The 27,661-nt window shown below is 37.9% G+C and overlaps 1 protein-coding gene across 6 annotated transcripts; it reads right to left on the bottom strand.

Annotated features, from left to right (window-relative positions):
- Positions 1-100: 100 nt before the first annotated feature.
- USP16 (ubiquitin specific peptidase 16) lies at positions 101-27,145 on the bottom strand. Of its 6 annotated transcripts, XM_087861753.1 has the most exons (19): positions 26,623-26,788; positions 26,066-26,108; positions 23,811-23,912; positions 21,881-22,059; positions 17,828-17,931; positions 16,940-17,043; positions 15,776-15,957; positions 15,096-15,191; positions 14,373-14,503; positions 13,978-14,065; positions 12,836-12,914; positions 10,743-10,834; positions 10,365-10,421; positions 9,276-9,452; positions 6,729-7,389; positions 5,556-5,650; positions 4,322-4,408; positions 632-788; positions 101-532 (listed from the first exon to the last, which is right to left on the bottom strand). In XM_087861753.1, exons 3-19 carry the CDS (start codon positions 23,869-23,871, stop codon positions 408-410), a joined length of 2,475 nt encoding a protein of 824 aa, XP_087717879.1. In that variant the 5' UTR covers positions 23,872-23,912; positions 26,066-26,108; positions 26,623-26,788; the 3' UTR covers positions 101-407. The 6 variants fall into 6 exon arrangements, with proteins under 6 accessions (XP_087717879.1, XP_045641444.1, XP_045641448.1 ...); XM_045785488.2 differs by lacking the exons at positions 26,066-26,108; positions 26,623-26,788 and adding an exon at positions 27,015-27,145; XM_045785492.2 differs by lacking the exons at positions 26,066-26,108; positions 26,623-26,788 and adding an exon at positions 27,015-27,145 and having other exon boundaries at positions 15,776-15,954.
- Between the last annotated feature and the right edge of the window lie 516 nt (positions 27,146-27,661).

Here is a 27,661-nt window from a genome sequence, read left to right as displayed (position 1 = left end):
ATACACTTGAAGTTTCATTAGCCAGTCTGAAACTTTTTTTTTTAAATGTTACCTGCTCGGGTAAGAACACAACTTGAAATCCTCCAAGTAATAAAACAAGTTTTGGGGTAAGTCAGTTTATTGATGTTACAACCCACCACCCAGACATATTTAAGCACAGAAGACTTAAGGAATTCAGAATCCTTTCCAGAAACTGGAAGCAAGAATAAAAACCACTATGACAATACAAAACCATTGTAAATTTTTAGGTATTTTCCCTTCAATATTTTAATAAACATGATCTCTTCTGGCATGTGTTTAAGTGAACATGATTTTACAGTTAGTCTTTACTTCTTTATTATTATTATTAATTACAGCCATTTTAAAAGCCATAAGCTTGTTTCTGGAGAAAGCACTCTTAGGAACTATTACAGTACTCTCTCGTAAAACAGGAGGTACGCTTGTGAGTTCAGAACTTTAGCTGTAGGCACAGCTTGCACGTGTGTATCACTGATGTGAAACCACTGCCCTTTGGTTGACTGCATTTCAAAATCTGTGGAGAAACAAAATTAAATGTAAGTGGGAAGATTCAAGTTCATTATTTTGGGGTTTTGCCATAATCTGAATACCAGAATTTTCCAAGACCTCTTACCTTGTGGAATATCACCGTGGAGAACAAGATTAGAGAGATGACTATTTGCAGCTCTGGCCTTGGCATAGGCAGTATAATGCCCTGACCTCATGGTACCACTGTGCTCGACGACTCCATATAAGGAATACAGTACTCTTGTATTTTCTTCAGCAACATTCTTTCAAAGTGAACAGAATTCAAAAGTTAGTTCTAGTCCCATTTATAGATGCCAATGGCAAGATCAATTTATGCCAAGGGTTTCTAGCCTTTACTTTGAGAATGTAGGAATCGTAAGTCTGACCTTGACTACGACTTTTTCCCTACCTTTACCCAGCCAACTGAGTAGTGTCACTTACGTTTTCTTAGAAAGTCACCATTGCTGTTTCTCTGCTAGAATCATAAACTAGAAGCCACTTGCTGCAATAGCAGTTTCCTGGCCCAGAGACTTAAATAAGTGAACTTACCTGTTTCTATATGAGTCCTGGGCTCTGATAATTACAAAATACCTCAATAGCTCTACCAGTCTAATTCCTCCCCAGACGGTGAGCCTTTTTTAAGATCAAGAGGATAGCGGTTTAAGTTGTGCCCAAACTCCCCCCTTATATTTTACACACGTCCCCTAGAGATTCAACGTCTCAAGTTTTCACTTGCACGATCTAGACTGTGGAGGCTGCTTATTCTAAGATCCCGTATGCTGTAGGGCAGACTGGTGACGGAAAGGCATTCTCCGAGCTGGGGGCCACTTTCAGACAACTTCCAACTTGGGTTCTCCTATAAAAAGTCCTGAATGGGCATCACTGCCCTTCCATAGTACGGTCATCTCTTTAAATCTGTGGCCCCCTATTCACTGGAAAACTTCATACTTTGCCCCAATCCCTGTCTGCTTCCTCAAGGAGTTCAGTTGTCCATCCGTACGCTTCCCAGGATTTCTGCCGCCATCCCGTTTCAGCTGCCACAGCCAGGACTAAATTCTGCCATGGGTCCTCACTTGGAATTGTTTGACTTCAAGTCTTCCTACTTTCCTAGTCTCAGCCCACAGTTCCTCCATTCTTCCAGTTCTCATCTCACCTGTATCCTCTCTCCAACCTAACTGGATGCTCCAGTCCTCATTTCGCCTGGCTGATGAAGCCTCTCCTGGCCTCATTCCCAGATCAACTCTGTGTCTTCACTACTCAAAATGACGATGGAACAGCAGTTTCAGCATAGACCCCCACCTAAGACCTCCTGATGCCCAAGTGACATGCACATTAAAGCTGGAGAACTTAGAACATGTGCATCAGTCTCACAAATAATCTCTCCTACACCCACCACTGGCCTTGCCAGCGCATTGACTGATAAGAAAATCCCACCCTGAATCCTACAACAAACCCTTCCCAACCCCACCCCCAGACAGCTGCTATTGCTAGGAAGCAAAATTCTACACCCTGCAGATAGGTAAATTCACTGAGGACTCACTGGGATCCCCCAATGTGCCTATGCTCCTGTAACGTGTTCCTTAGCTCCCCAGTTCCATGGATTTCCTCCAGAGCAACTTTAACCACTCCTTTAGCCTCCCTTATCCAGCCCTTTACTATTCTCTGCAGCTGACCTCACCTCCCACTTCAGGAAAACAGAGATACAACCTACCGAACTCGAAGTTGCCCATTCTCAGGAAGATGAAATATCTCCCCCTGTTGTTCAGAGACAATACTCCAACTTAGGGCTGCTAAGCTCTTCTGGCCTCCTCCAGGGTCTTCCTCAATCAATTATCTCTCTTTAATGTACATTCAACTTGTAGATTTTCCTCTTGGTCTACCAACCTACTTCAGTCTCCCAGACTTTAAAAAAAATCATTGATCCACCACTTTTACTTTTCAACAAACCCTCTGATATATCTACATGCTTTATTTCCAATATTTTCATTCAATTCTCAATCCATTTGAAGTCACCAACACTTCTTAAAAAATTTACCACGACCTCTATACCATCTAATCAAATACTAAGTCTTTTTCTCTGATATTATGACACTGAAGCCACCTAGTCCTTTCCTTGCAACTTGAACAGAGGGGCAATGACATTTTAGGCAAACAATGGATTCCTAATGACCTTGTGTTTGAACTAATCCAACGACAGGTATTTCTGTTTACTGGAAAAAGTGGCCCTGCCCCATGGTGATAATATACAAATAATTACAATTCACTCTACCCACCAGCTCTGAAATACCTTTGTTGAAGAATTTTAAATTTTTAAATTGGGAGAGAGGACAGAATTTCTATCATTTCAAATTTTGCACATGAAGACTTTATCAATATTGATACTGAAGCATTTGAAATCTCACTATAATACAATACTATAGCTTCTTTGTCCAAATTCTTGAACATGGAGATTTGCTGAGACTGCTGGTAGTGTCCTCCTCTTCTACATATGCCTCTTACACCCAGATGCTCACCAGAGTTGTCATTAACCAGCTCTTCTCCTCCTCCATGCTCTACACAGGGGATGCTATCCTCACAGTTTAACCACCACCTATGTATTGATGTCCAAATCTATATCTCCAAACCTAACCTCCCTGCCCTGAGCCTCAGACGTGTACATCCAAATGTTTTCTAAAGAAAGCCCCATGAGTATTTCAAAAATGTCTAAAACTCAATGTATCCAAAACCAAACTCTACCCTTTCTCCACCTCCCAACCTCTCTTCTTCCTGTATTTCCTACCTCAGCTAATGGTACTCCCATCTGCCCAGCCGCCTCGTCACTCAAGCCAGGCCTCAGGAATCATGCTCAATGCCTCTTGTGCTACCCCTACCATCCATTTCAAGGCTTCGTCCTCATCTTTCAGAGCCAATCCAATCATGAGTCTGGTTAATTTTACCTCCTAGAATATTCTTTCCATCTTGCCTTCTCTTACCCTAGTTGAAGTCCTCACCATTGACTCAATTAATTCAACAGCCTCCTAACTAGAGAGCCACTGCCTCTCTAGTCTTTTCCTCCTAAAATCCAACCTCCTCCATGCTTCAGCAAGTAACCTGTGTAATACACACGTCTGGCTATGTCACCCCGTTGCTTTAAACTCTTCAGTGGCACCCTACTGCACACCTAATAAAGCCCAAGTTCCTGACCATGATAATCCCCCCAAACCTCATAACCATCTCACTTCTCTGGCTTCATATCCCAGTGCTCTCTAGGCTTTGTACTGTAAGTTCTACAATTGCTTATACTGCTAGTCCCTAGTCCCCACCACATCATTTTACACATCTTTGCTCCAGCTGTTCTGTTCTCTCTGAGGAAACTTGTTTCCTCTTAATTCATCACACTAACTCTTACTCCTTTAAGTAGTGGTTGACATGTGGACTACTTCACAGAGCCTTCCCTAAACCACCAACATACTGGGTTAAGTGCATGCCACCCTGCTCTGTGTATACCAATCTTAACACACAACCATATTAAACTGAAATTAATTACCTGCTGATCTCTAGCTTTGTGCCCTCAGCTCCCAAGACAATCTCTGCCTCAATAACAGAGATTCAAAAAACATTGAACTGAATTTAACAACCTAATATTCAAAATGATTCATCACAGATCTTGAAATTATAATGGCACAAAGATCAAAGACCCATCCTACTCAGTCATTCTTATCAGCTTCATACTTAAGTGAGTTACTGTTGGAGTATCTGGTAAATAAGCTATGACTTCCCTTTAAAGGATTTTCCCAAAAAGACCACTTTCACTTACCTTACACTTCAGGGTACAAAAAGGAGCCAAATCTAAGATTTCCGGAAATTTTATGTGTCTGTTAACTTTCCGTAGGTTAAAACCAGCCTAAAAAGAGAGAGACAGGTAACAGATTGAGTTCTTTTTCTGGAAAAGCTGTACACATTAAGTCAACTGTAGTCCTGCTCTGATGCACAAAACAACACCAACATTCAACCTTAGTTCAATGTCTCGCGAGACTCTTGACTTTCTGACCACTAAATGATTTTTGCTTAGCGCACACCACACACACCCCCCCCCCCCAAAGCATTAAGAAATCTGCTCCCAGGGGCGCCTGGTGGTTCAGCTGGCTAAGTGTCTGACTCTTCATCTCAGGTCAGATGTCATCAGGCGCATTCAGGGTGGTATGGCCACAGACCTGATCTCAGCTCAGGTCCTGATCTCAGGGTTGTGAGTTCAAGCCCCATGTTGGGCTCCACACTGGGAATGGAGCCTACTTTAAAAAAAAAAGAAGAAGAAGAAGAAGAAAAAAAAAAAGAAAGCTGCTCCCACGAGAAAATTCTCAGTGTTTCTGCTCTAGCCATCCAGAAAAGCCAGATTAGATCAGAGGTTTTGAGTGCTTAAAACTCAGCAATAGCAGAATACTTTTCTGTGGAGCACATACTCTCAGCCTCCTTTTCTAACCAAGCTTAGTGCCTGGTTCATAGAGATCCACCCAGTTAGTCAAACCCATACACGAACCACTGGAGGGAAAACATTCTAAAGGTACTTTGGGAATTTGGAACTTAATTTAAAACTTGTACTGCTTGTAACAAAAGTCTTCCAGAAAAGGCAGAGTCACAAAAATGATGAAAATCCAAGGTATCAATGTCTTTTTACGAAGGGTCAGTAAAAATAAGGTACCGCATACAAAACAGAAAAAACATCACTAATTTTCTTAAGTGTGAGATATAGCTAGTAAACTGGACTTTCTTTTTTAAACTGAAAAAACGTTTCGAGTAGGATGCTAATTTTACTAAAAAGGACACCATGAGTTCTAACTAAAACTGAAGGAGGACTGTGCCTACATGTCTCCTCTACCTTGACAGGCGTCTTCATCTAAGCTTCTGTCATGGCCAGTATATTTCTTACTCCCTTACTTTTTTAAAGTTAGAATTAGGAAATAACAGAAAACCAAAGAAACACAGTAATATGGGTAAGACAACAACAAAGCAAGTGTTACACATTTAAAACAAATTTGAGCTAACAGGGGTACCTGCTGAAATCTCTTTAAATGAAGAGTGAGAACAGGAGGTGCAAGAGAAATTAGCATCTGCTTTTTGGCATTGGTATAAACATGTTTCTTTTCACCTAAAGAAAGAAATTTTGGCAGTGTGAAAATCATTTTAGACTTCTAAAGCATTCACATTTGCTATAAAATCATTTTAAACATCTAACACAATCGAATTATCTTTAAACTTTCTGGAAAGGACTAGATAATAAATATTTTGGGCTCTGTGGACCAAGAGGCAAAATTAAGGACATTTTGCAGGTATCAGTAAAAATTTCCACAAATTCCCACAAATTTTTACTGATGTAATTAAAAATATAGCAATAACTGAGTACGACCGCAGTCTACCAAGGAGAACGGAATTATTTTTGGAGAGATACCATTTAATTAATTGGGGCTCAAAGTTAGTATTTTCTACTACCAAATCATTTTCAAATGTTCATCAATAAAAAACATTTCTAGACACCGTACAAAAACCTGACTGTGGACAACAGTTTGCCAATGTCTGCTCTAAAGCAAACAGAAATGCTATAAAATCAACACAATTTACTTTTTATATTGACATGTAAATAAATACAAAGCTAGACTTTTAAAAAGTTTCAATAATTCTAGTAAGAATCCTTGGGAATCCACAATCCCTCCTTATCCCACTTACCCAAGCTCAAAAAATGGGGGTTGGAAGAGAAAGGGAATTATCAATATTTTTCTGTTCTATATTTGAGGAAGACTAGAAGAAAGCACTATCCTCCCAGTACCTTGCACTGGGCATGTCACAGGAGCACACGGATGAGATGAAGTGTAGCTTCCTGCACGCAAGGGAGATGAGGGCCGGTGCGAATGCGGACAGGAAACTGAGCATACAAAGAAAAAGCCACTGTCTGTAAGGACCCTGTTGCAGTAACAACCCGTGGGATGATTTACCCAGAGAGAGAGGTGTTGGAGAGCAAACTGTCCCACTCTATCTGCTGTTCGGCTGCCACAGAGTATCAGCCACTTCAATCTGTTTGTTCGACCTTCTGTTAAAATATTTACACAGGAGAGGGAACTTACAGATGCCCTGCAAATCCTGATACAATTAAGATAGCAGCATTCTACCCACTCAGTGCAAAATGTGCCCCTGAACATTAATTTCACTTTCAGCGAGAGAATTTAAATTACCTTTTATGTTTGCCTTTGGTCCACTAAACTGTCTCCGAGTGCATACTTCACAAAGCAGTTTATTTGCATCGCGGAGTTTCTCATTTCGGGTGAACTGATATAAACAATGCTGGATTGAACACTCGTCAGTATGGAAAGCTTCCCTGTTCGCTAGAGTACAGAAAGCAGTTTCTGGATCTTCGTTTACAACTTCATATACCTTGGTCCCAGGACAATGACTCTCATTCAAAATCTCTATATTTATTTCATCAGGTTGAAGAGCAGCATTCAAGTTAAGGTTCTTGAAACCACTGGAAATGTCCACTTCACCACTCCCTTCTGTCAGATAGGCACCATTTAAATTCCTAGTACAGTCAGCGGGAGAAGAGGCCAAAACCTCCAGATCATTATCCATGTTGACATTGTTCATATCTACTTCTTCCGTGGATTTCTGATTGTCAGTTACACTTTCTATCATTTTTTCTTGGCCATTCAAATCTTTCTGATTAACACAATATTCTTTATGTATAATTTCCTCCTCTGAGATATGGTTGGATTTAACATCCACTTCTCCCTGAAGTGACATTTCAACCTCACATTCGTTATCTTCAGGATGGTCAATGCTACAGATGTCATTTAAATGAAGAACTTTTCCTTGAATTTTTTGTTGCCTTCGTTGGTTCTGTGCAAAGAGCATAAAACATTTAAAAAAAAGAAAAGGGAAGAAGGAAAAAAGAATAGGAAGAGAAAGAGCATACATATACCACATCAGGTTTTCTTGCTTATCAATCAAAAAGTTTATAAGGAAGAGTGCACTCCCAGAATTCTGATCCCAAAAGTTCCTTCACTATCAGGGAACAAATAAATTATGAAGAAAGTTCCTTCACTGAAAGCAGGAATAAACCATCATCAATCATCAAAATATTGTGACACGGGGCAAATAAAAATATGCAACACATGGTCTGTGTTCTAAGAGAAGTAACCTAGACTGGGGAGTAGACTAGACATAACTGCCAAATGCACGCAGCCACGTGTGAAACCGTGTGGGGAGTCTGACTACATGGAGAGCAGGAAGGGACGTATCCATGCGAGTTAGGATTATCGGGTCAAGGTTGCGCTGAGGGAAGAAAAAACAAACTGAAAACTCAAGGATGCACAAGTCCAGGACTGCTTTGGGCAGGATGGAGGAAAACATCCCAGGAAATAAACGGCCCCAAGTGAGGGAGGAAGCAAGGAAGCCTCATGAACAGTGGACAATAAAGGACTTCCCTCCTAAAGTCATTTTTATTTGCCATTTGCAGCCTATTTTCAAGCAGAGTGGGGAGAAAGGCATTTCATCAACACTCATGTCACTGGACTGCCTAAAGACTCAAGGTAAAAATGACAGTGCCCACGAGGCTGATCTGTAATACCAGAAGGCTGAAGGACACACACAGGACACAAACACTTTCCAGTGCGCTTCAGCTACAGACAGAGTTACGACATAAAAGAAAAACGGAGAAAGGATATAAGCAAATACTGCAAAAAAAGGGAACACAAATGGCTCAAACATAAAAACATAGTTTACTTTTATTAAAATAAATGGAAAATAAAACTGTATTGAGAAAATATTATCCATCTATGAAACTGGCAGAAATCCAGAAGTTTAATAACACACTTCTGTCGAGGATAAGGAGAAACAGCAAGTCTCATCGTTGCTGGTGGGACTATAAATTGGTTCAGCCCTTGTGGAGGGCAATCAGGGAACGCTGATCAAAACTACAAATGCCATCCCTCTTCTCAGAATGTGCCGTACCGATGACAGGGGTATAGGACTGTCCACTGCAGCACCGGCTACTACACAGCAAAAGACTACAAACAGCCTAAATCAGCTGAGAAACGGTACATCTATAAAGCAGAATACTATACAGCTGTTTAAACCAATGGAATCTTTGTGTCCTGAAATGGAAAAATCACCAAGAATCTAATTAAGTAGAAACAAAACACAGGGTCCAGAACAGTGTGTATAATTTTTTAAAAATAAAACAAGACTATATATTTGTATTTGATCGTATTTTTCAAAAGAAACTCCGGAAAGACACATACAAAACTAAAGTGGTTATCTATGTCATGGAAGGACAGGGTTGGAGGGGTACTTTCACTGTGCATCTTTACATATTTTAAAATTTTTGAAAGTCAAAAAATTGTTAAAAATGAACTAAAACTCTTAAAAACTCTCACAAGTAGGGGTGCCCAGGTGGCTCAGTCAGTTCGATATCTGACTCTTGATTTTGGTTTGGGTCAAGATCTCGGGGTCATGGGATCAAGCCCCGTGCGGGACTCCATACTGGACCAGCATTGAGTCTGCTTGGGATTCTCTCTCTCTCTCTCTCCCTCCCTCCTCCTCTGCCTCTCTCCCCACCCATCCCTGCTCCTGCTCTCTCCTTCTGAAAAAAAAAAAAAGTTCTCACAAGTAATGCAAGATTAAAAAAAACAAAAGCACAACTTTTCTTTCAGTCATTCAGACTTCAGACTCAATAGTTGCAAATATAAAATTAGAAAAGAATAGTTTTCTTCCAAGTTACCCACCTTGGCTTGCTTTTTGGCTTGCTTCTTTGCTTTCTTCTGTAAGTGCTTACTTGTTCCCGAAGGAATGTCACTCCTTTCTTTCATGTAACTGTCATTATCTTTCTCCTCCTCACTCTCTTTATCTTCATCCTCCATCGTCTTTTTCAAATTTTTATCATTTATACTTTTCTTACCACTCTTAAAATATGGGCAAAAATAAAATTTTACAGCAACTGTTTGATGAACAGATTTCATGTTACCTAAATATTTTTCTACCCCTATTTTACACTGGATTTACTTTCTCCACTGTTTGAAAATATATCCAGGACAAAACTCATTCATCTCAAATACTAGAAAGCAATCTTATATACTGAGAAAACAGGCCAACAAACAATAACTCCACATGCCAGTAAAATAGAAAGAAATGTCATGCATTTTATTAGATACATGGTGCGTCCCACGGTAATTATGCCCCTTTCTAACTGTGCTTCTGTTTGTCAGTGATTTACTTGTCCCACTACAGGCATTCCTTTTTATCCTTTTCCTTCTTTCCATGTAAATGAGAGTTTTAGAAAAGAGAAAAATAAAGTAAATTTGGTAAGACTTTAATCACTAAGTAACACTGATTAAAGGGACCCTGAATTCATATGAAGTCGAATAACAATTTATCCAATATTCATAACAGGCTTCCTTTTTTCCAACCACTAGTTGATGGAACTGAATTAACATGGCTTAAAACTGAGATACTCTCTATTAGTGTGGATGAACTGAATGAAGACTGTAAGGGATTTATGTTTAGTCTTAAATAATGAAAAAAAATAGTAACTTTTAATATGAAGAAAACTTCCCCTATATGTCTACCAATCAAGTTAATTATCTATAAATAATTCTGCACACACCATCTATTCTCTTTTAAAATAAAAAAGCACTTACCCCGATTTCTATTCAAATCTTTAAAATTCTTCTATCACAAATACATTTTGAGAAAATTCCTCCAAGGGCTAATGTACAAACTTGGAAAAGAGTGACAAGGCTTCCCTCATAAAATCTAACATGGGTGGGTGGGGGGGGGAGAATCTACTTAAATAAAAAAAACTCAGTAAGTCTTACCTGATCATCTAAAACTGGTAGAGACAAATCAAGGAAAGATTCATGAACCAAGGAGACCTTAATCAACCAAAAAAAATAAATGTAAAAAGGAAGGAAAAGATTCATTTTAGACATTATATAATAAGATTATGGTGGGGGGGTTACATTTCAAAATAAATTCTCAAGAAAATGAAAAATTACACAGTGTTGAGGACTTTGGGTTAGGAGAAATAAATTCAAATGTTAAACTAACTTCTTTCAGACATAAGGAGTGTTCACAATCCCAGGAAAGAACTATGAAGATTTGGGCAGTCCAACAAAAAACCTTATGAAACTAGATAATGAACCATACTCTATTAGTATTAGTGAATAAACCCAGTCCACACTATATCAACTTACAGTCCTGCATTCATCACACATGATTGTACTAGTAAGTTCACCACCAAAGATGCGGTCCACAAAACTTGGTACGGATTTTTTCTTTTCATAATCTAGAAGGGGGAAAAAAGTTTATCAATTACCCTTATATAATTAATTAAATAAGTTAAAACTATTTACTTACCTATCTAATCCTAAAATTTTATTTTTAATTTCCTATCCCACAGGTTTTCTCTGTTCGTAATTACCATAATTTTATTTTTATGCTATAGTCAGCAGCAAATACTCCACTTTTGAGCATAACACAATTTAACACAATCATGTCTCGTGAAAAGAAAAAGTTCTTATCCTAGTTCTAGTCAGTGGAAAATAAACCATGCAAGTCAGTGAGACCTTCTATATATCAATATCCCCACTAGTAAAACGAACAGGTGGGGCCACACTAGATGATATTCTAGATCACTTCTAGCTCTACCACTCTAATACTCAGCAGCAAAATTAGGAGAGAATGCACATAACTTGCTTTAAAACTCTAAGACCGAACTCCATTCAAAATCAAAACAAAACACACAAAAAAATCAGGAAAATGTTTCAGACAAAATCTTCCTTTTACTTTTTTTATGTTCCCAGAAATAATCTTGGTAAGTTTAGTGTAAGATAATTTTACCACCTGGTCACCCAATTTTCTAAATACATGAAATGCATAAGCCTTATTCCAATGATAAGTATGTCCATTTATACAGAACACGCTTGATGACAGATAGCGCCAGCAGGGCAGGATTCTCTCCACTACTAGCTTGGCCCTAAAGGACACCAAGGAGGCAAAGAGGTGCTATGTGTTGATTCTAAACTGTGCTTCACTGGGGTGCCTGGCTGGCTCAGTCACTCAGTCAGGCAAGAGCATCTGACTCTTGATCTTAGGGTCATGAATTCAAGCCCCACAAAAACAAACCAAAAAAAAAAAAAAAAATGGTGCTTTACAATATAGTAGCCACTAGTCACTTGTGATGATTTAAATTAAAATTAAATAAAGATAAAAATTTAGCCCCTCAATTGCCCAGTCACATTTCAAAAGCTAAATCGCCACATGTGGCTAGTGGCTACTGTATCAGACAGCATAAATATGGAAGGAAGGGTTCCATGATTACAGAAAGTTCTATTGGACTGATCTGTCCGAAATCTTTAAATGCCACACAATAATAATGAAGTTGGCTCCATGATTAACAAACCAGCTACTGACAACTCACACAGACAAATATAACTCACATATCATTGCTCATTAGAAATACAGTTGACCTTTGAACAACATGGGTTTGAACTGTGTGGGTCCACTTATATATAATTCTTTTCAGTAAATACAGCACAGTACTGAAAATGTATTTTCACTTCCTTATGATTTTCTTTTTTTTCTTTTTTAAAGATTTTATTTATTTATTCGACAGAGATAGAGACAGCCAGTGAGAGAGGGAACACAAGCAGGGGGAGTGGGAGAGGAAGAAGCAGGCTCCCAGCAGAAGAGCCTGATGTGGGGCTTGATCCCAGAATGCCAGGATCACGCCCTGAGCCGAAGGCAGACGCTTAATGACTAAGCCACCCAGGCGCCCCTTCCTTATGATTTTCTTAATAACATTTTCTTTCCTCTAATTTATTTTACGTAAGAATACTGTACATAATACATATTACAAAAAAATACATGTTACTTTACTGTTCAGGTTATCAGTAAGGCTTCCGGTCAACAGTAAGCTATTAGTAGCTAAGTTTTTCGAGAGTCAAAAGTCATAAGCAGATTTTCGACTGTGTGGGAATGGGGCAGGAAAAGACTGGTGTCCTTAACCTCTGTATTGTTCAAGCGTCAACCATATAAGCTTTCGAAAAATAAAATGGTGATCTCATTTTAGCTCTTTAAGTTCCACTATAATACTGCATAAAAATACACCAAAGTTAAATTTTTCAAAAATATACACCTTTGGAGTACTGAATAATTTTTTAAATCAATGGTGATCAAGAAAAATTATGTTAATAACTGTGAATTTGAAATACAAGTGCCAGCAATCTTGTCCTAAGAGACAGAAGAATTCAACTATAGTGTGTTAGTTCAAAAAGTCAGACATTACCTTTAACTTTATTTTTTAGTTCTTCATCCAATTTTTCAGTAGAATTACCAAATGCTTTAAGAATTCCTTTACTCACTCTCTAAAAGTAATAAAATGGATATATATACACTATTAAATTTTTAAAGTTTTATAGTTATTTTCCTTAGAAAATATGTAATCAAGTCAAGAAAGTGATCAAGAATTAGCTCCCCAAACTTACTGAATAAAAATTAGTATTTCTAAAATCACATTTTCAAAATTAATTCAAGGAGCTAAAAAAAATCACAAAACAATCACTAACCCCTGAACAAAGGCACTGTCTTACTTCAATATTTTAATCTAGTCAAACCAAAGCTTTTCAGCACATGCCCACCTCCTTTGGAAAGACCACTGAAATATCATGTCCTAGAAGCAGACTGTTTAAATGAGAGCTATAGGGGACTCTGGTGCTCAAAGCTGAAAGCCACCATTACTGGGTGACCTTGAACAGGTCCTGAACCCTATTTACACCCTAGCTTCACAGTCTATGGAATGAGAAAATGATTAACAGCATCTACCTCCGAGAAAGGTTGTGAGGACCAAATAAGGTAACTCACATAAGATTCTGAAAACAGTACTTAACATAAAATAAGAACAAAATAAATATTATCACTAGTTATCACTTGTTATTACTAGTATTACTATTATTAATTATACTCAACATCTCCAAATACATTACATCTGGCAATCTACAAACATTTAAAAACATAACTATGTTCCCTGACTCTTAAAAATGAACATACTTCCTAGACTCAAAAGGCTATGTTAAATCACAGAGTAAGAGTAAGAATGCACTGCAACTGGGAACTGTTTTGGGAGAAACATTTTCCAATACGCTGGAGCTCTCCTGGCATAGGTTAGTACAACAGAATAGAACACCTAAACAACAGTAATGCCCTAACCAGCAAAGAAAACAGCATCATGAAAAGGAGAATCATTTCTAATTCTCTTCATTCATTCTACTGATTAAAATACACCAGTTGAAGAAACCAGTGTAGAAAAAAATTTTAAATACAATGGCCTCAATAACTAGTTTTCACTGCTTTAATAACCCTTAAGATGTCAAATGCCAGGCAAGTTAATGAAGACAGGATTATAAATTATACTGGTCAAAATATGCTAACTTGTTGTTCTTCTGCTCTCATTCCATCCAATAAATAGCGAAGCAGCTCCTGGCTGTCTTGCTGCTGATAGCCTTTAAACCGTACTGCTCTACAGAAAAAAAGAAGAAAACACAGAAAGAAAAACAATGATGAGTCTACTAAAATACTAAACTATTTTTACAAAATCTTAGGATCACATCCCAAATCTCAGTGTTCTAGTTTCTCAAAATTTCCATTCAGTTCGACAACACCCTTAGCAGATTTAATTTTCACGTGAAGTTCATGTTTTTTAATCCAAATGAAATAAACCGTGCTGTACTATATATATTGGGTTGACTCTAATGCTACTGAGTTTTTCATATTATTTCTCAGCATCTTACCGATGCACTGAAAACAAAATCAAAGCAGATACTCACTTTTTACAGACCTGAGAAAAGAGTTCTTTAGGTGTCACGATTCCCTTTTTGGTCTCTTGCATCTCATTAAGAAACTGGCTCATGGCTAAAGTAAGAGGGCCTGGAGGCTCAAGGTTTATTTCTAAGGGTTCCTGAATATGGGAATAAAAATTACTTTCTTCAGTCAAAGTCTGGAATCATTTATGTTACCATAACGTAGCTAGTCAACTTGTTATTGCCAATGTTTCTGATAGAGCTGTCCCATTTAAAGCTTCAAAATGTACATCAAAAGATGTAGAAAGTTTCTGTTCATTGACTATTTATGAAAAGTCAGTTGTACTGTTTTAGTTTTAGAATATCGGGAGCAGACTACCTAAGAACTGAAAGAGCCAGAGCAAAATGTGAGTAATGAAAATGGACAGGATAACATTCATTCTGCTACACACCATTTAGGCCCCCTGAGAAGCTGTTGAAAATAATAATGCATGCCTAGGGCTTCACGCCTATCAACAGCTTTCCCAAGAAGGACACCAAACACCAGAGCACAGCAGAACATGGCATGCACACAGCAAATAAATCTAAAGGCTTAATCTATTAGCCTGAAAATGTTTAACTCAGTAGCCTGAAATAAAAGCAAACAAGTAAAAAAGGTGAAAATGAGCATCAATTCTTTAAAATAATTTAGAATGCAGATATTCAGAGAGGAAAATTACTGACTGCAAAAGAAAATCTTAAAGTACATACAGTTAGTGCCAAATCGGGTGGTTCGATTTTTACAATTGTTCCGGACATTTTTACTTCTTTTAGTAGTTCTCTCAGCACTGGTGTTTGTGACAAATTCTGGAATATAGGATGGAAAAGAAAAGGAAAATTATTTAAAAGCAAATCAAATATTTATTTCATCACTCAAATATTTAAATAATTCAAGTATTTCTTAAGTATCTGTTCTATCAAAACAGAAAATCACTATCAACACTGCAGTCTTCATTGTATCTATCTTAGGTAAAAGTAACCGTATGCTTTTCTCCCCCATTTTTTTGGCTCCTAAGTTCTTCAGTTAAGAGCTTACTCATCACCTCAAAAAGGCACCGCCTACCATCCAACATGAGGTAGCTGCCTTACCACTACCACCACCACTTGTAACTAAGTATTTGTTTCTGCAGTAGTTATCCCGTGCTTCCCCCACCTGAGTACAAGTTCCTTGAAGCCAGGGGCCATGTTTGTTTTGAACTCTAAAGCACCCCAGTGCTTAGCACAGTGTTTTACTGTAATGCAAAATCAACATTTCCTTAAGTATTCTTCAAAAACGCAGAAATAAATTACTTAGGGAAAAAAACCTAATACTTTAAGTAGTAAGTATGCAAAATCAGCCTATAATGTGAGGCAAAAAAATTTTAAAGAGGGAAAAAAGTTAACATTGGCACCTGCATAACTGCATTGAAGAAACATGTATTTCCCAAATTACTGAGTCCTTTCACAGTTATTTGGGAAGAATTCGTGGAAGGATTTTCTTTAGTCATGTTTTCCTTTTTTTCTCGCTCTTGTTCATTTTTACTCTCCTTTTCTAACTTTTTATTTTCAAGTTCAACATTACCATCTTTTGCTGCTTTAAAAAAAAAAAAGGAAGGAAAAAAAGATTTAGCAAAACGTGTAATACAACTATACCAAATGCAAAGTTATACTTGGGACAGAGTACTAGAATTTGTGAACTTTTACCTAACATCAATATTCTCAGCTGTTTGATTTTAAATGTTTTCTAATAAATATAAGTAAATTACCATCACGAGAGATAAACCAAGGAAAAATATTCAAAAGTGATGGAAGCAGTAGTTTGACAAATGAAACCAAACAATGTTTGGTATAAAGCTTCCCCTTTTCACTGCACAGAAGTTTTGTTTTTTTGGTTTTTTTTTACAAATGAGCACATCCTACCTTATGAAATTAGAGTATAAAGCAATCAAGTAAAGAATGTGGACATGAAATAAATTTTTAAATGAATGGGTCAAAACTGAATGCTGAAGTTAAGAACAAACAACTCTGGCTGTGCAAAGATACTTCTGTGACCGTAAAAATCAAAATGAGCTTAAAGCAGATGATGTATACCAACCCAATTAACTTAATTATGCATGAAAAAAAGCTGAGAAATATCTGGCCTTCACTTCTATATCACCCAAACACAAATGTAACAAAATAAATTTAGTATGAGGCAGGTCTCTCTCAAGTTCCCTACAGAAAGGGCATCACTGCTCATTACTTACTCCAGACTCATCACAGACTCTTTATCACATCTGACTACACTGTTTCTCAGATTCTCTTCTAACACTTTATAATAATCTATATTCCCACTTTTTTACATTCTTAACCAAAAATAGTTTCACAGTTTGAAATCAACCATAATTCATTTTATTCAGGTATATGTAATACTAAACAGTACAGATACATTAAGTTAGATACATTAATAGGTACATTAAAATACATTAGTTAACATTACAGTATACATTAGACACATTAAGTTAAATAGATACATTAACATTAACTAGATACATAAGTTAACACTACGGTATACATTAAGAAACAAATGATTTTACCTGATTTTGGAGTTGTAATACCAGCTTGTTTTCTAACATAATCAACCACCTGACCCAATCTGTTTGAACTACAATACTGGACCTCATCATCGCATAGGTAACACCTGTGTTCCAAAAGACCACAGAGAAGAAAAGTGACAAACTAACAACCAAAAAAGGGGACAAATTATAATTCTTGGAACCCAAAATGTGTAACCACCAAATTATTCTATTAAAGAAAATGAAAATAAAAATTCTGTGTTTTCTTGAAGAAGACTATCCATATTAACTCTGGTTTACTATTAGCAAGGTTAGCCAGAACTGTGGCTATATATAAATACTGTGGAAGAACCCCAAACATTTTACTGAAATGGCTATTTACAATAGTAAAGTCAAAAGTTTTTCTATGTGTATTTCAAAATACAGACTTACATTATCAAAATTAATACGTTTCACAACTGACAGATGTTCAGTGAACACTGCTGTTGTAAATGTTTTTTAAAGATGTGAAAATTTGTTTTGATGATGTTACAAGAAATATACATACCGGCTTGACATTTATTTTCATGCAAATTCACTGCCAAAATTTTACTATATTCTCAATTCATCTGAAATTTGTTCTCAGTGTCCCAATTTTTAAATAATAACCCATCACATGCCATTTATAGTATCACAAGCAAGAAAAACAAAAGGGTGAAGATTAATATGTCTTCTACATGCTACAATTTCTATGTGCGTACAATACTAAGCAAAAGGTTCTCAAATATCACTTTCTCTAGCCTTCTCTGAAAGTGATGGATTTAAACAAATCCTACAAAAACTTAAACCTTCTTGCTCCTTAAACACCTCCATTCTCCAATATTTCAAATAGTTACCAGTTAACTGACAGGCACAAGAGTTAAAACTTACCATACACTCCAGTTGTCCAAACTGAGAACCAGACAATGAGGTTCAGATCTTGGTGTCATATAGTGCTTCAAGGCATGCTGCTCCTGAGAATCTCTGCCACAGCCCTAGAGAATCATAATCATAAACCTCCGAGCCACGAAAGTTCACAAAAAGAGAATTCACAATCCATAATGCACAAGAAAGTGGCCTGAGAAATTGTCATCCTTACAGTTCTGAAAATAACATGTTAGAATCTAGAGAGAGTCCCGATTTTGTGAAAACCTAAATCCGAATAGGTAACTGAGAACATCTCAGCACGAAGGTACTTAGGAACCATGCACTCAAAGTACTCTTCCTCTCCAACTTGTCCTTTCCAGTCCCAACTAAACCACACTAATACAGCCATTCACTAGGTCTAGTGTGAGCCACTTAACAGCTTCGTATGTATTTTCCTGACTTCGATTTCTTTCTTCACATACATATTTTTTCAGTTTAATAGTATCTAAAACAAATTTCTGTTCATATACTCAATTCAAAAATTGTGAATTGCTTTCAAACTTTTTTTTTTTTAAGATTTTATTTATTTATTTGACAGAGAGAGAGACAGCCAGCAAGAGAGGGAACACAGGCAGGGGGAGTGGGAGAGGAAGAAGCAGGCTCCCAGCGGAGGAGCCTGATGTGGGGCTCAATCCCAGCACGCCAGGATCACACCCCGAGCCGAAGGCAGACGCTTAACGACTGAGCCACCCAGGCGTCCCTGCTTTCAAACTTCTAATTAACAAACCTGATACCATCTGACCTCAACCTACCTTTCCCTAACTCTCATATCGTCCTCTATCAAATCCCACCCCGTCTTCAAGATCAAGCTCAAAGGCCACCTCCTCTCAGAAGCCTATGCTTATCCTCTTGGATGAGAAAACATTGTATTCTTACTATAAACAAACTCCTACAAAACATGGTGTAAATTCCTGGTAGCATTCCTTATTTTCTACTTCATATTAAAGTTGTTAATGTTTATATCCTTCCTCCCCTGGACTATAAATCCTGAAGACACAAAAACAGAATACATCTTCTATTACCAAAAAAAATTTAGCAAATGGAAGGCAGTCAATATGCATTTTTTTTTAAAGATTTTATTTATTTATTTGACAGAGATAGAGACAGCCAGTGAGAGAGGGAACACAAGCAGGGGGAGTGGGAGAGGAAGAACCAGGCTCATAGCGGAGGAGCCTGATATGGGGCTTGATCCCATAACGCCAGGATCACACCCTGAGCCGAAGGCAGATGCTTAACGACTGCGCCACCCAGGCGCCCCTGCAGTCAATATGCATTAATTGAAAAGTAAATGGGAGATTTTCACCTACAAGATGTATAGGCTTATTCATAAAAGAACATGACCAGATTTTCTGCCTTTTGCTGGTTAAATCACTGCTATGAAATATATCTTCACTGTGTTTCTATCTGAATCAGGCCACCAACTCCCTTGGATTGCACTACAGAAGTAGTATCTGTTTCTCTCAAGCTAAAAATATTCCCCAAAGGGAAATTGTTTATCAATAGCTTCTAATCTTTTAACTATGATATCAACAGTACTGATTTAATTTATCCCATTCAACATTCAATTCTAAAATAAATGAGTATTAATTTTGAAAAAAAGGTTTTTTTTAACACCATTTGAGATCATTTGAAACATAAGAATGAGATGACTTGTCTTAAGACAGCAGTGGAGAATCACTTGCTAACAGTGCAAAAGGTAACTACAGTAGGACAAAAGTTAACAACTAATAGTGATATTGTCTTACCCTTGGGAACTAAATAGGTAGCAAAATAAAATTTGTAATAGGAAATGTATTCTGGAAAATCTGAAGTAACAAAATATATTCATTCTCACCATACATATTTAAGACCTTCAGTGAAAAACCTTTCAAATACAAATAATATGTTCTTTGCTAACATTCAATTTTTTTTTTTTTTTTTTTTTAAGTAGGCTCCATGCCCAGCATGGAGCCCAGTGCGGGGCTTGAACTAATGACCCTGAGATCAAGACCTGGCTGAGATCAAGAGTTGGATGCTTAAAACCAACTGAGCCACTCAGGGGCCCCAACATTCAAATACTTTTAAATTGTCTGACAGCAATGAGATAGCACTATTCCCCTATCAAAATGGTTAAAATAATAAACTGTGACAATACTAAATGCCAGCAAGAATGCAGAGAAAGTTGATCACTCATACACGGCAGGTGGGAATATAAAACATTACGGACATTCTGGAAGACAGTTTGGCAGTTTCTTAGAAACTAAACATTCAACTAATATATGAACTAGTAATTGCACTCTTGGACATTTTTCCAGAAAAATGAAATCATAAAAACTTGTATACAAATGTTCATAGCAGCTTTATTTGTAATCACCAAATTTGGAATGGGAGCAGCCCGGATGTCCTTCAAGAGAAGATAAACAAACTGTGGTACATCTATAGCACGGAATACTACTCAGCAATAAAAAAGAACTATTGATACACACAATTTAGATGACTCTTCTGGTGATTATGCTAAGCGAAAAAAAACCAATCCAAAAATGTTGTATACTATATGACTCCATTTATACAAAATTTTTGAAATGACAAAATTTTAGAAATAGGGAACAGATTAGCAGGGGCTTGGGGGAGAAACGGCAGTAGGGATGGGTATAATTAAAGAAGGGCAACACGTGGGGTGCCTGGGTGGCTCAGCTGGTTGAACATCCAACCCTTCATCTCAGCTCAGGTCTTGGTCTCAGGGTCATGGGCTCAAGCTCCCCCTCACCGGCTACCACACTGAGCCTACCTTTTAAAAAAAGGGCAGGGGGATGGGAAACACAAGAGATCTGTGTAATTTGAAACTATTCGGTATCTTAACTGTGGTGGTAGATACATGAATCTACACAGGTGACAAAGCTACACAGAACTTAATATACACAATCACACATGCACAACACACATACACACAAATGAAGAGAAGTAAAACTAGGAAGAACTGATTAAAATGGATGGATTGTATCAATATTAATATCCTGGTTGTATATTATACAATAGTTTTATAAAATGTTCCACTGGTTGCGGGGGGCACCTGGGTGGCTCAGTCGGTTAAGCATCTGCCTTTGACTCAGGGCATGGTCCCAGGGTCCTGAGATCGAGCCCCCCATTGGGCTCCCTGCTGAGTGTGCTTTTCCCTCTCCCACTGCTCCCACCCCCAACCAGCTCGTGCTCTTTCTTTCTCACTTGCTCTGTCTCAAATGAATAAACAAAATCTTAAAAAAAAAAAAAGGAAAAAAAAGTTCCACTGGAGGAAATAGGGCAATGTACATAGGGATATCTCCGTATTATTTCTCATACTGCACATGAATCTATAATTATCTCAATAAAAATTTCAATTTGTAAGGAAAAAAAGTCCTCTGCTTCATCTTGAAGCTTCATGACAGGAAAGCCTAGCAGCCCAGTTGCCTAACATATGAACTTAACTTGCCACCAATAACAGAGAAAGAGGCTCTGACCTTTAGTACCATGGCAATACCTGTGAGCTGTTCTGCCCCTAGATACCCTCCATCCCCCAAGACCCAGGTACTCATTCCCCCAGCTGCCACGAATGCTCACAGCTCAGTCTATCCAACCCCAGGAATTATCCTCAGTGTAATGGAGCTGCCTTGCCCAAGGTTAGTCCCCCTCCCCAGCAGCATCCCACATCCAATGTTTAGTCTACGCACAAGCGCAAAGGCCTGGCCCCTTGCCTCAGTTCAGGATATCTCTGAAGGCCAGAATTCATTGTGGAATCAGCTGAGGCCCCACAGCACTGCCTCTTACTTTAACTATTCTCCCTCTCCTCAACCTTGCCTCCCTAACTCTCTTCCTGGTTGTGGTACCCGAGAACACTCCCCAATAAACCACCTATACACGAACCTCCATCCCCAAATCTGTTCCCCAGGGAACAGATCCAACGCCAGTTGGCCTACTCACCCAAACTGTGGTTTTACGTAATACCTTCTAAAATAAATTCAAGGAGTTTTACAAAATCCCATATTGATCAAAATCTAAGCATACCTGATGGCCACATTTAAGACATAGCCAAACTGAAGGGTTTTCTTCCGCTTCCTCTTCAGATTTATCTTTTACTTTATTGTCCGTCTTACAATCTTGGCAAATATTCCATTCCACATTCAATAAAGCCCTTTTCAAATTACCTTGTTCCAATCCTTTTCTAATGTGTCTGCACGTAGGTTCTATTAAAACAAATAACAAAGGAGTATGTGAGGTAAAAATGGCTTTCTGCAGTTAAACTCAAAACGTACCCTTCATTTGAACTTCGAAAATGAATTTATAAACAAACTGTTAGATAATCGGAAAGCTTAAATTTCTGTTTGACATTCGAATGTCATGATGATGTGAGAAAGATTTTATATAAATGTGAAATTTTGGCTTTTTGAAGTCCTAGGTATAAACATCACCATCCCAAATTCACTTCAATTCATTTATCTATTTCCTTTAAATTAAGGCCTTTATCATATTAATTATTCTCTTTATCTTAAAAGGTTCATGAAGAAGGTTCTTCGTTAAATCAACAATACAACTATCACAGGCCCAGCACTGTGGTAGGGGCCAGGGAACCTAAAAAAGACCAAGCCACAGCTCTTCTCTTTGAGTAGTATTCTGGCAGAAGCAGATAAAGAAATAAATGTATAAGAATCTCCAAAATGTTAAAACAAACAAAAAAAGTATCTCCAAAACGTGTTATAGCAGTACACAAAGGGCTAAAATCAAAGAAGGTTACCTAGGATAGGTAACACCTGTACAGTCTTATTAACAGTAAGAAAGTTTTCTAATATTAAGCACTTACTATGAGCCTGCCACTGTGCTAAATGTTTTTGTATACATGATCTCATTTAATTCTCACATCCCCCTAAAAGAAAGACACTATTATCCCCAATGACAGATGAGAAAACTAAGAATTAGTGCCCAAGATCACATAACTACAGAGTAGCTATGCCAGAATTTGGACTCAAGTCTTCTTGACCTCAAAGCTCACACTTTAAACTATGAATTCAGGGACTAAAGAACAACTGAAAAGACCATACCCCACGAACAAAGGTACGGGGGTATAAAATGTTGAAGTGCATGCTGTCTCCTCAGACTGTCTCCTCACACATGCGTAAAAACGAGCAGATGGACCTGAGACCAAAAACCCTGTTGGGACCAGATCAGTAAAGGGCTTTGCAAGTCACTCTAAAATGCTTCAGTTGTTTCAGGGACCCAAGAGGTTCAGAAACCAGTCAAGTGGCACATTTAGCTTATGTACAATGAACTTGCACCCAGAGAAAATAAATACAAATGAGATCACACAAAAAACTACTAAATCCCAGTAGGTGGTCAAAGAAACTAAAAACTTAAAAAAAAAAAAAACACACACACAAAAACTAAAAATAGAAAATACTCTTTTTCAACTAGACAATTAGCAGATGTTTACAAATGACACTAGCCAGTGTTGATAATGTTAAGGGAGATGGGCGCTTTATTTCACTGCTAGGGGGCCTGTAAGTCAGTAAAAAATTTTTGGAAGGCATTTGGCTATGGAACCTTGAAAATATTTCAAGAGCCTCGAAAATATTTATGCCATTTAATTCAGCAATTCTACTTCTAAAATCTGTACTAAAAAGATAGCTGGATGTGCAAAGAGAATTAGCTACAAAAACGTTTACTATCATTCCATACCTATCACTGAAAAGTTAAAGATTACCTAAATTTAACAGTGGGGAATTACCTAAGTAAATTGTGAAATATGCACCCATGGTCCTTTACATCAATGGAGTATCATGCCATTAAGAATATTAAGACTATTAAATGACATGTAGATATAAACATTAAGTTAAAATTACAGGAACAATAATGTACATTTTGATCCCATTTGTGCATATTAAAATATATGTCCATTTAGGGATATATACATAACTTTAAAGATTCAATCGGTGAAATATACCTAAAGATTCAGAAGAATCATCAATTGGAACAGTTTTTCCCTTTGTCCGTTTCTTTCCCATGTTGGCACTTTATGGATTATTTACTGACACAAAATAACAATCTAGAAAACAAGATAAAGTTAGCTTGATAAAAAAAAAAAAGAAAAGAAAAGAAAAAAAGAGTATGTTTTATATTTCTCTAGGCGATAGTAACTAAGCCACATATTTTACATGTCTATCACACTTTATAATTTACAAAGACCATTCACATACATCATCCAGTTTTCAGTAAGAACTCTGAAGTAGATAGGATAATATTACCCCTGTTTTTCATAGCTTAGAAAGCTGATTCTTAGTAAGATTAAGAGTTTTGCAGTGAATGTTACAAAATTGCAAAAATTCATTTGCAATGAATGTTAAAGAGTCAGGAAAGAACCTGTGTCTTCTTACACAGATCTTAACATTGTTTCAGCACTTGACACGGTTAGGAATTCAACTTCTCAATACATAAATGTGGAGTGGTGGTGGCATTTTGAAACAGAATAATGTCCCTTCCTTCTAAACTATCTTTCTTAGCTCTACAGTCTATGCAAATTAAACTCATAATTTCTCCAAGAAAAATTTGTTATAATTCTGAAGATAATCTACTAAAGGGAGTTAGAAAATTTACAAATTTCAAAGCCAAATATAAAAAGTGACCCACTGTTCCACATTTTCCATACCAGGATTCCCTCTGGGTATTAGCTAACTGAGAATTTATTACAACTGCATTCTCAACTGTTGACTGCCAAATCAGTTTGGAAGACTATGACAAATCTAGCTGTACATCAAATCTTCACCTCCTTAGTCAACTATTCAAAATTAGAATACATGAAAAGTGTTGAAAGTACATATAATCTGCCAAAATCAGTTTGGAAGACTATGACAAATCTAGCTGTACATCAAATCTTCACCTCCTTAGTCAACAATTCAAAATTAGAATACATGAAATGTGTTGAAAGTACCTATAATCTACATAACTTTAAATAATAATGATTTTGAAAATCTGTACTTCACATCGAATAACTTGTCAAAATCACCTATATGACTATAATAATCATTTTACCTGGGATGCTTATTAAAATTCTGATTACATAAGTGGAAAGTAGGACCTGGGAGACAGGTTTTGAAAACACTTCCCAATTAACTCTGATACTTAGCTGTCATCCTGTCCTGACTAAGGTCTTAGAAGTATTCCTCTTTTAGCTCTTACTTGGTTAGTGTAAATAAAGTTAATTCAAAAAGGCTTATATGAAGTGCCACATCAAGTAATTGTTAAACTTTCCAAGGATCATCTAAAATGTAACAAGGCTCCATGTTTATAAAATAAATGAATTAAATAACAAACAAAAGAACACAAAGTATACAGGTATATATAAAACTAGGGTACTTTTTAATGTACATTTTGTCACCCTAAAATAACATGTTACATAATTTATCTTCTCTAGAATTACAGATTTTAAGGGAAAAAAATAGTACCCAAATTCTTGCCTCCAATCCAACTACTTCTAATCTGTGCTGCATTCCAGTACCAGATAGATCTTCTAATAATACCATTTTCATCATATCCATGCTCCTGAGCTGTGCACTCCCTTATAAATCACCCTCAATGCTCTGGTAATCCTGATTATCATTACTTCTTAGTAAAGAACCACTAAAGTTTAATTATACAGTGCTTTTGATCTTCAAAGCCATTTCATAAACACTATCTTACTTGATTTTCATAACAACCCTTTAAATGGAGCATTTTGCTAAAGGAAGAAACTCAGAAATAAAATGATGGAAGATCACAGGGTGGCAGAGATGGAATTAAAACACAGATCTTTCAGTTCCAAGACCACCACTCTTTGTATTCCAATCAAGCCAGTCTCTCCAAAATACTGTGGCCCCACCTCTATGGCTTTGATCTCTAGCTGCGATGTTTTCTCTCCATCTACCCAAATCTTACCAATTCTCTAAGATGTCCATTTCAATGAAGCCTTAGGCAACCATTCTAAATAAAGCTCTCAACTGAACTGCCCCAACCTTTATAATGTGCACTTTTCGTTTTGTCCCCTCATCTGATGGGCCGCTTCTTAAATCTTTGACCTGGACACGTGTTATTTCTCTATCTGGAATCTAAAGTTCTAGGAGAAAGAAATGGTTTTAGGCATCACTTCCTAATATAGTGTTAGTACATATAGAAATAATTCTCAAGAAATACTGCTTGCATTGAAACTGAAAAAGAGCATAGTACCTGAGACATAAAAGATGATTATAAGGTGCAAAGGTAGGTACACCTAAGAATGAAGCAAACGGGTTCCGGTGAAAGACAAAAAGGTAAAGAATTAAGAAGTCTCCAGTAGTGAAGACAGCACTAGCAAATCTGGTTTGAGGACTGCAGTAGCCCAGACTCAAAGAAAAACTTAAAAGACTAATTGTAACTACTTCAGGGAGAGGACAGTAGGGGTTCACTTCAAAGCTGTGGAAAGCGCTGCAATAAATCGTTAGCAGCTATAAAGGACATCAAATGAGTCTACAGAAAAGAGTGGCGAGTACCATCAGCTATAAAACACCAACAAATTTTCAGGTGAGTCTTCAGATGAGAGTCAGCTTCTCAGCCAAATTACCCTTTGCAGGACTCCACACAAAATTCAAATCAAAGCTGGTCTTGCCGGTTCGCATACTAATCCAGTTCCCTTTCCTTCCCAGTCTTCCCATGCCTGCTTGATTCCATTAAAAATGGAAGCGTTTGGAAAACTTTGTCAGCAGATCTTAAATATGGCTTTCAAGTTTTGCGTAGATCTGACCTACCCTAGGTTCACTGAATCGGTGAGATGACAGATCCTGCTTTTCCTACTAACCACCACATGGACGCTGCAGCAAACCCAACCCCAACCTGTAGGGTGCTCCCGGCCGCGCGGCGCCCGCCACACCTCCCCTTCCCTTCCAACTGCTCCGCACCCACGGAGGTACTTTCGGGTCCGGGGTCGATCAGGGCGCCAGCACCGACAACTCATTGGCCAGCTCCTGAAACTGACAGGACATGAAGCCAATGAGAACGCGGTACCGGGCCGAGGCCGTGTAACGTGCTTAAGGAAGAGGAGCCTTCCAGAAGAGAACGAGGTCAAGGCAGGAAATTCGGGCTCTCGAAACGCAGGAAGTCATGCGAGCGGTGACTGCGAGTCAGTGGGAACAGAACTCACCCACGGCGACAGCGCCCATAACTGCATCCCCTAATGAGCCTGTGGGCTGGGCAGCCAGCTCCGTCTTCCTCCCGGTGACGGATAGAGAGCGACAGAGCCGAAGCCAGACTGACCCCTAGAAAGCAACAACTTCCGGTACGCGGCATTATGGGAGGTGGCTTAGCCCCAGGGGCCTGCGGCGCTGATGCTATTTCATTGGCGCTTGCGCGCGGTTCCCTCCGGAAGTTCAGATAGAGTCGCCTGGAGGATCCTGGCTGTCCGTTTTCCCCACTCTGGTGTAATTATGGGGTTGTTTAAATGCTTCGGAAGCGTGGGTACCTGGTGATGGTCAGAGTATTGGAGTCTCCTGGATGGGTTACCTTATTCACATTACATCTGAAGGCTGGCTAGGAGGGTAACATTTACGTTTCACGCAGCTCTCCTAATTCTGCCCAATAGCCTTCTAAATGTTGATGAGCTACACAGGTGTATGCGTTTGTCAAAACTCAGCAAATATACATTTAAGATGTGCATTTCATTTTTACCTCAAAATAAAAAGTCAAACATTTGCATCTTAATGTTATGCACGCTGAAGTACTTAGAGAAAATTATGCTAATGTCTGCAATTGCTTTGAAATGCATCAAAACATGGATTGTTGAATGGATTA

This window comes from Ursus americanus, chromosome 4, assembly GCF_024610735.1.
Source record: "Ursus americanus isolate L20-20 chromosome 4, mUrsAme1.1.p, whole genome shotgun sequence".
Classification (NCBI taxonomy): Eukaryota; Metazoa; Chordata; class Mammalia; order Carnivora; family Ursidae; genus Ursus; species Ursus americanus.
This window is presented reverse-complemented; position numbering and strand designations above follow the sequence as displayed.

Coding starts and splice junctions, on each gene's coding strand:
- USP16 (XM_045785488.2), bottom strand. CDS start 23,871: ATGGGAAAGAAACGGACAAAGGGAAAAACTGTTCCAATTGATGATTCT. Junction 14,504..15,095: donor CACCCGATTTGGCACTAACT/GTATGTACTTTA, acceptor TCCCATATTCAG/GAACCCTTAGAAATAAACCT. Junction 789..4,321: donor TTTGTACCCTGAAGTGTAAG/GTAAGTGAAAGT, acceptor TCACTTTGAAAG/AATGTTGCTGAAGAAAATAC.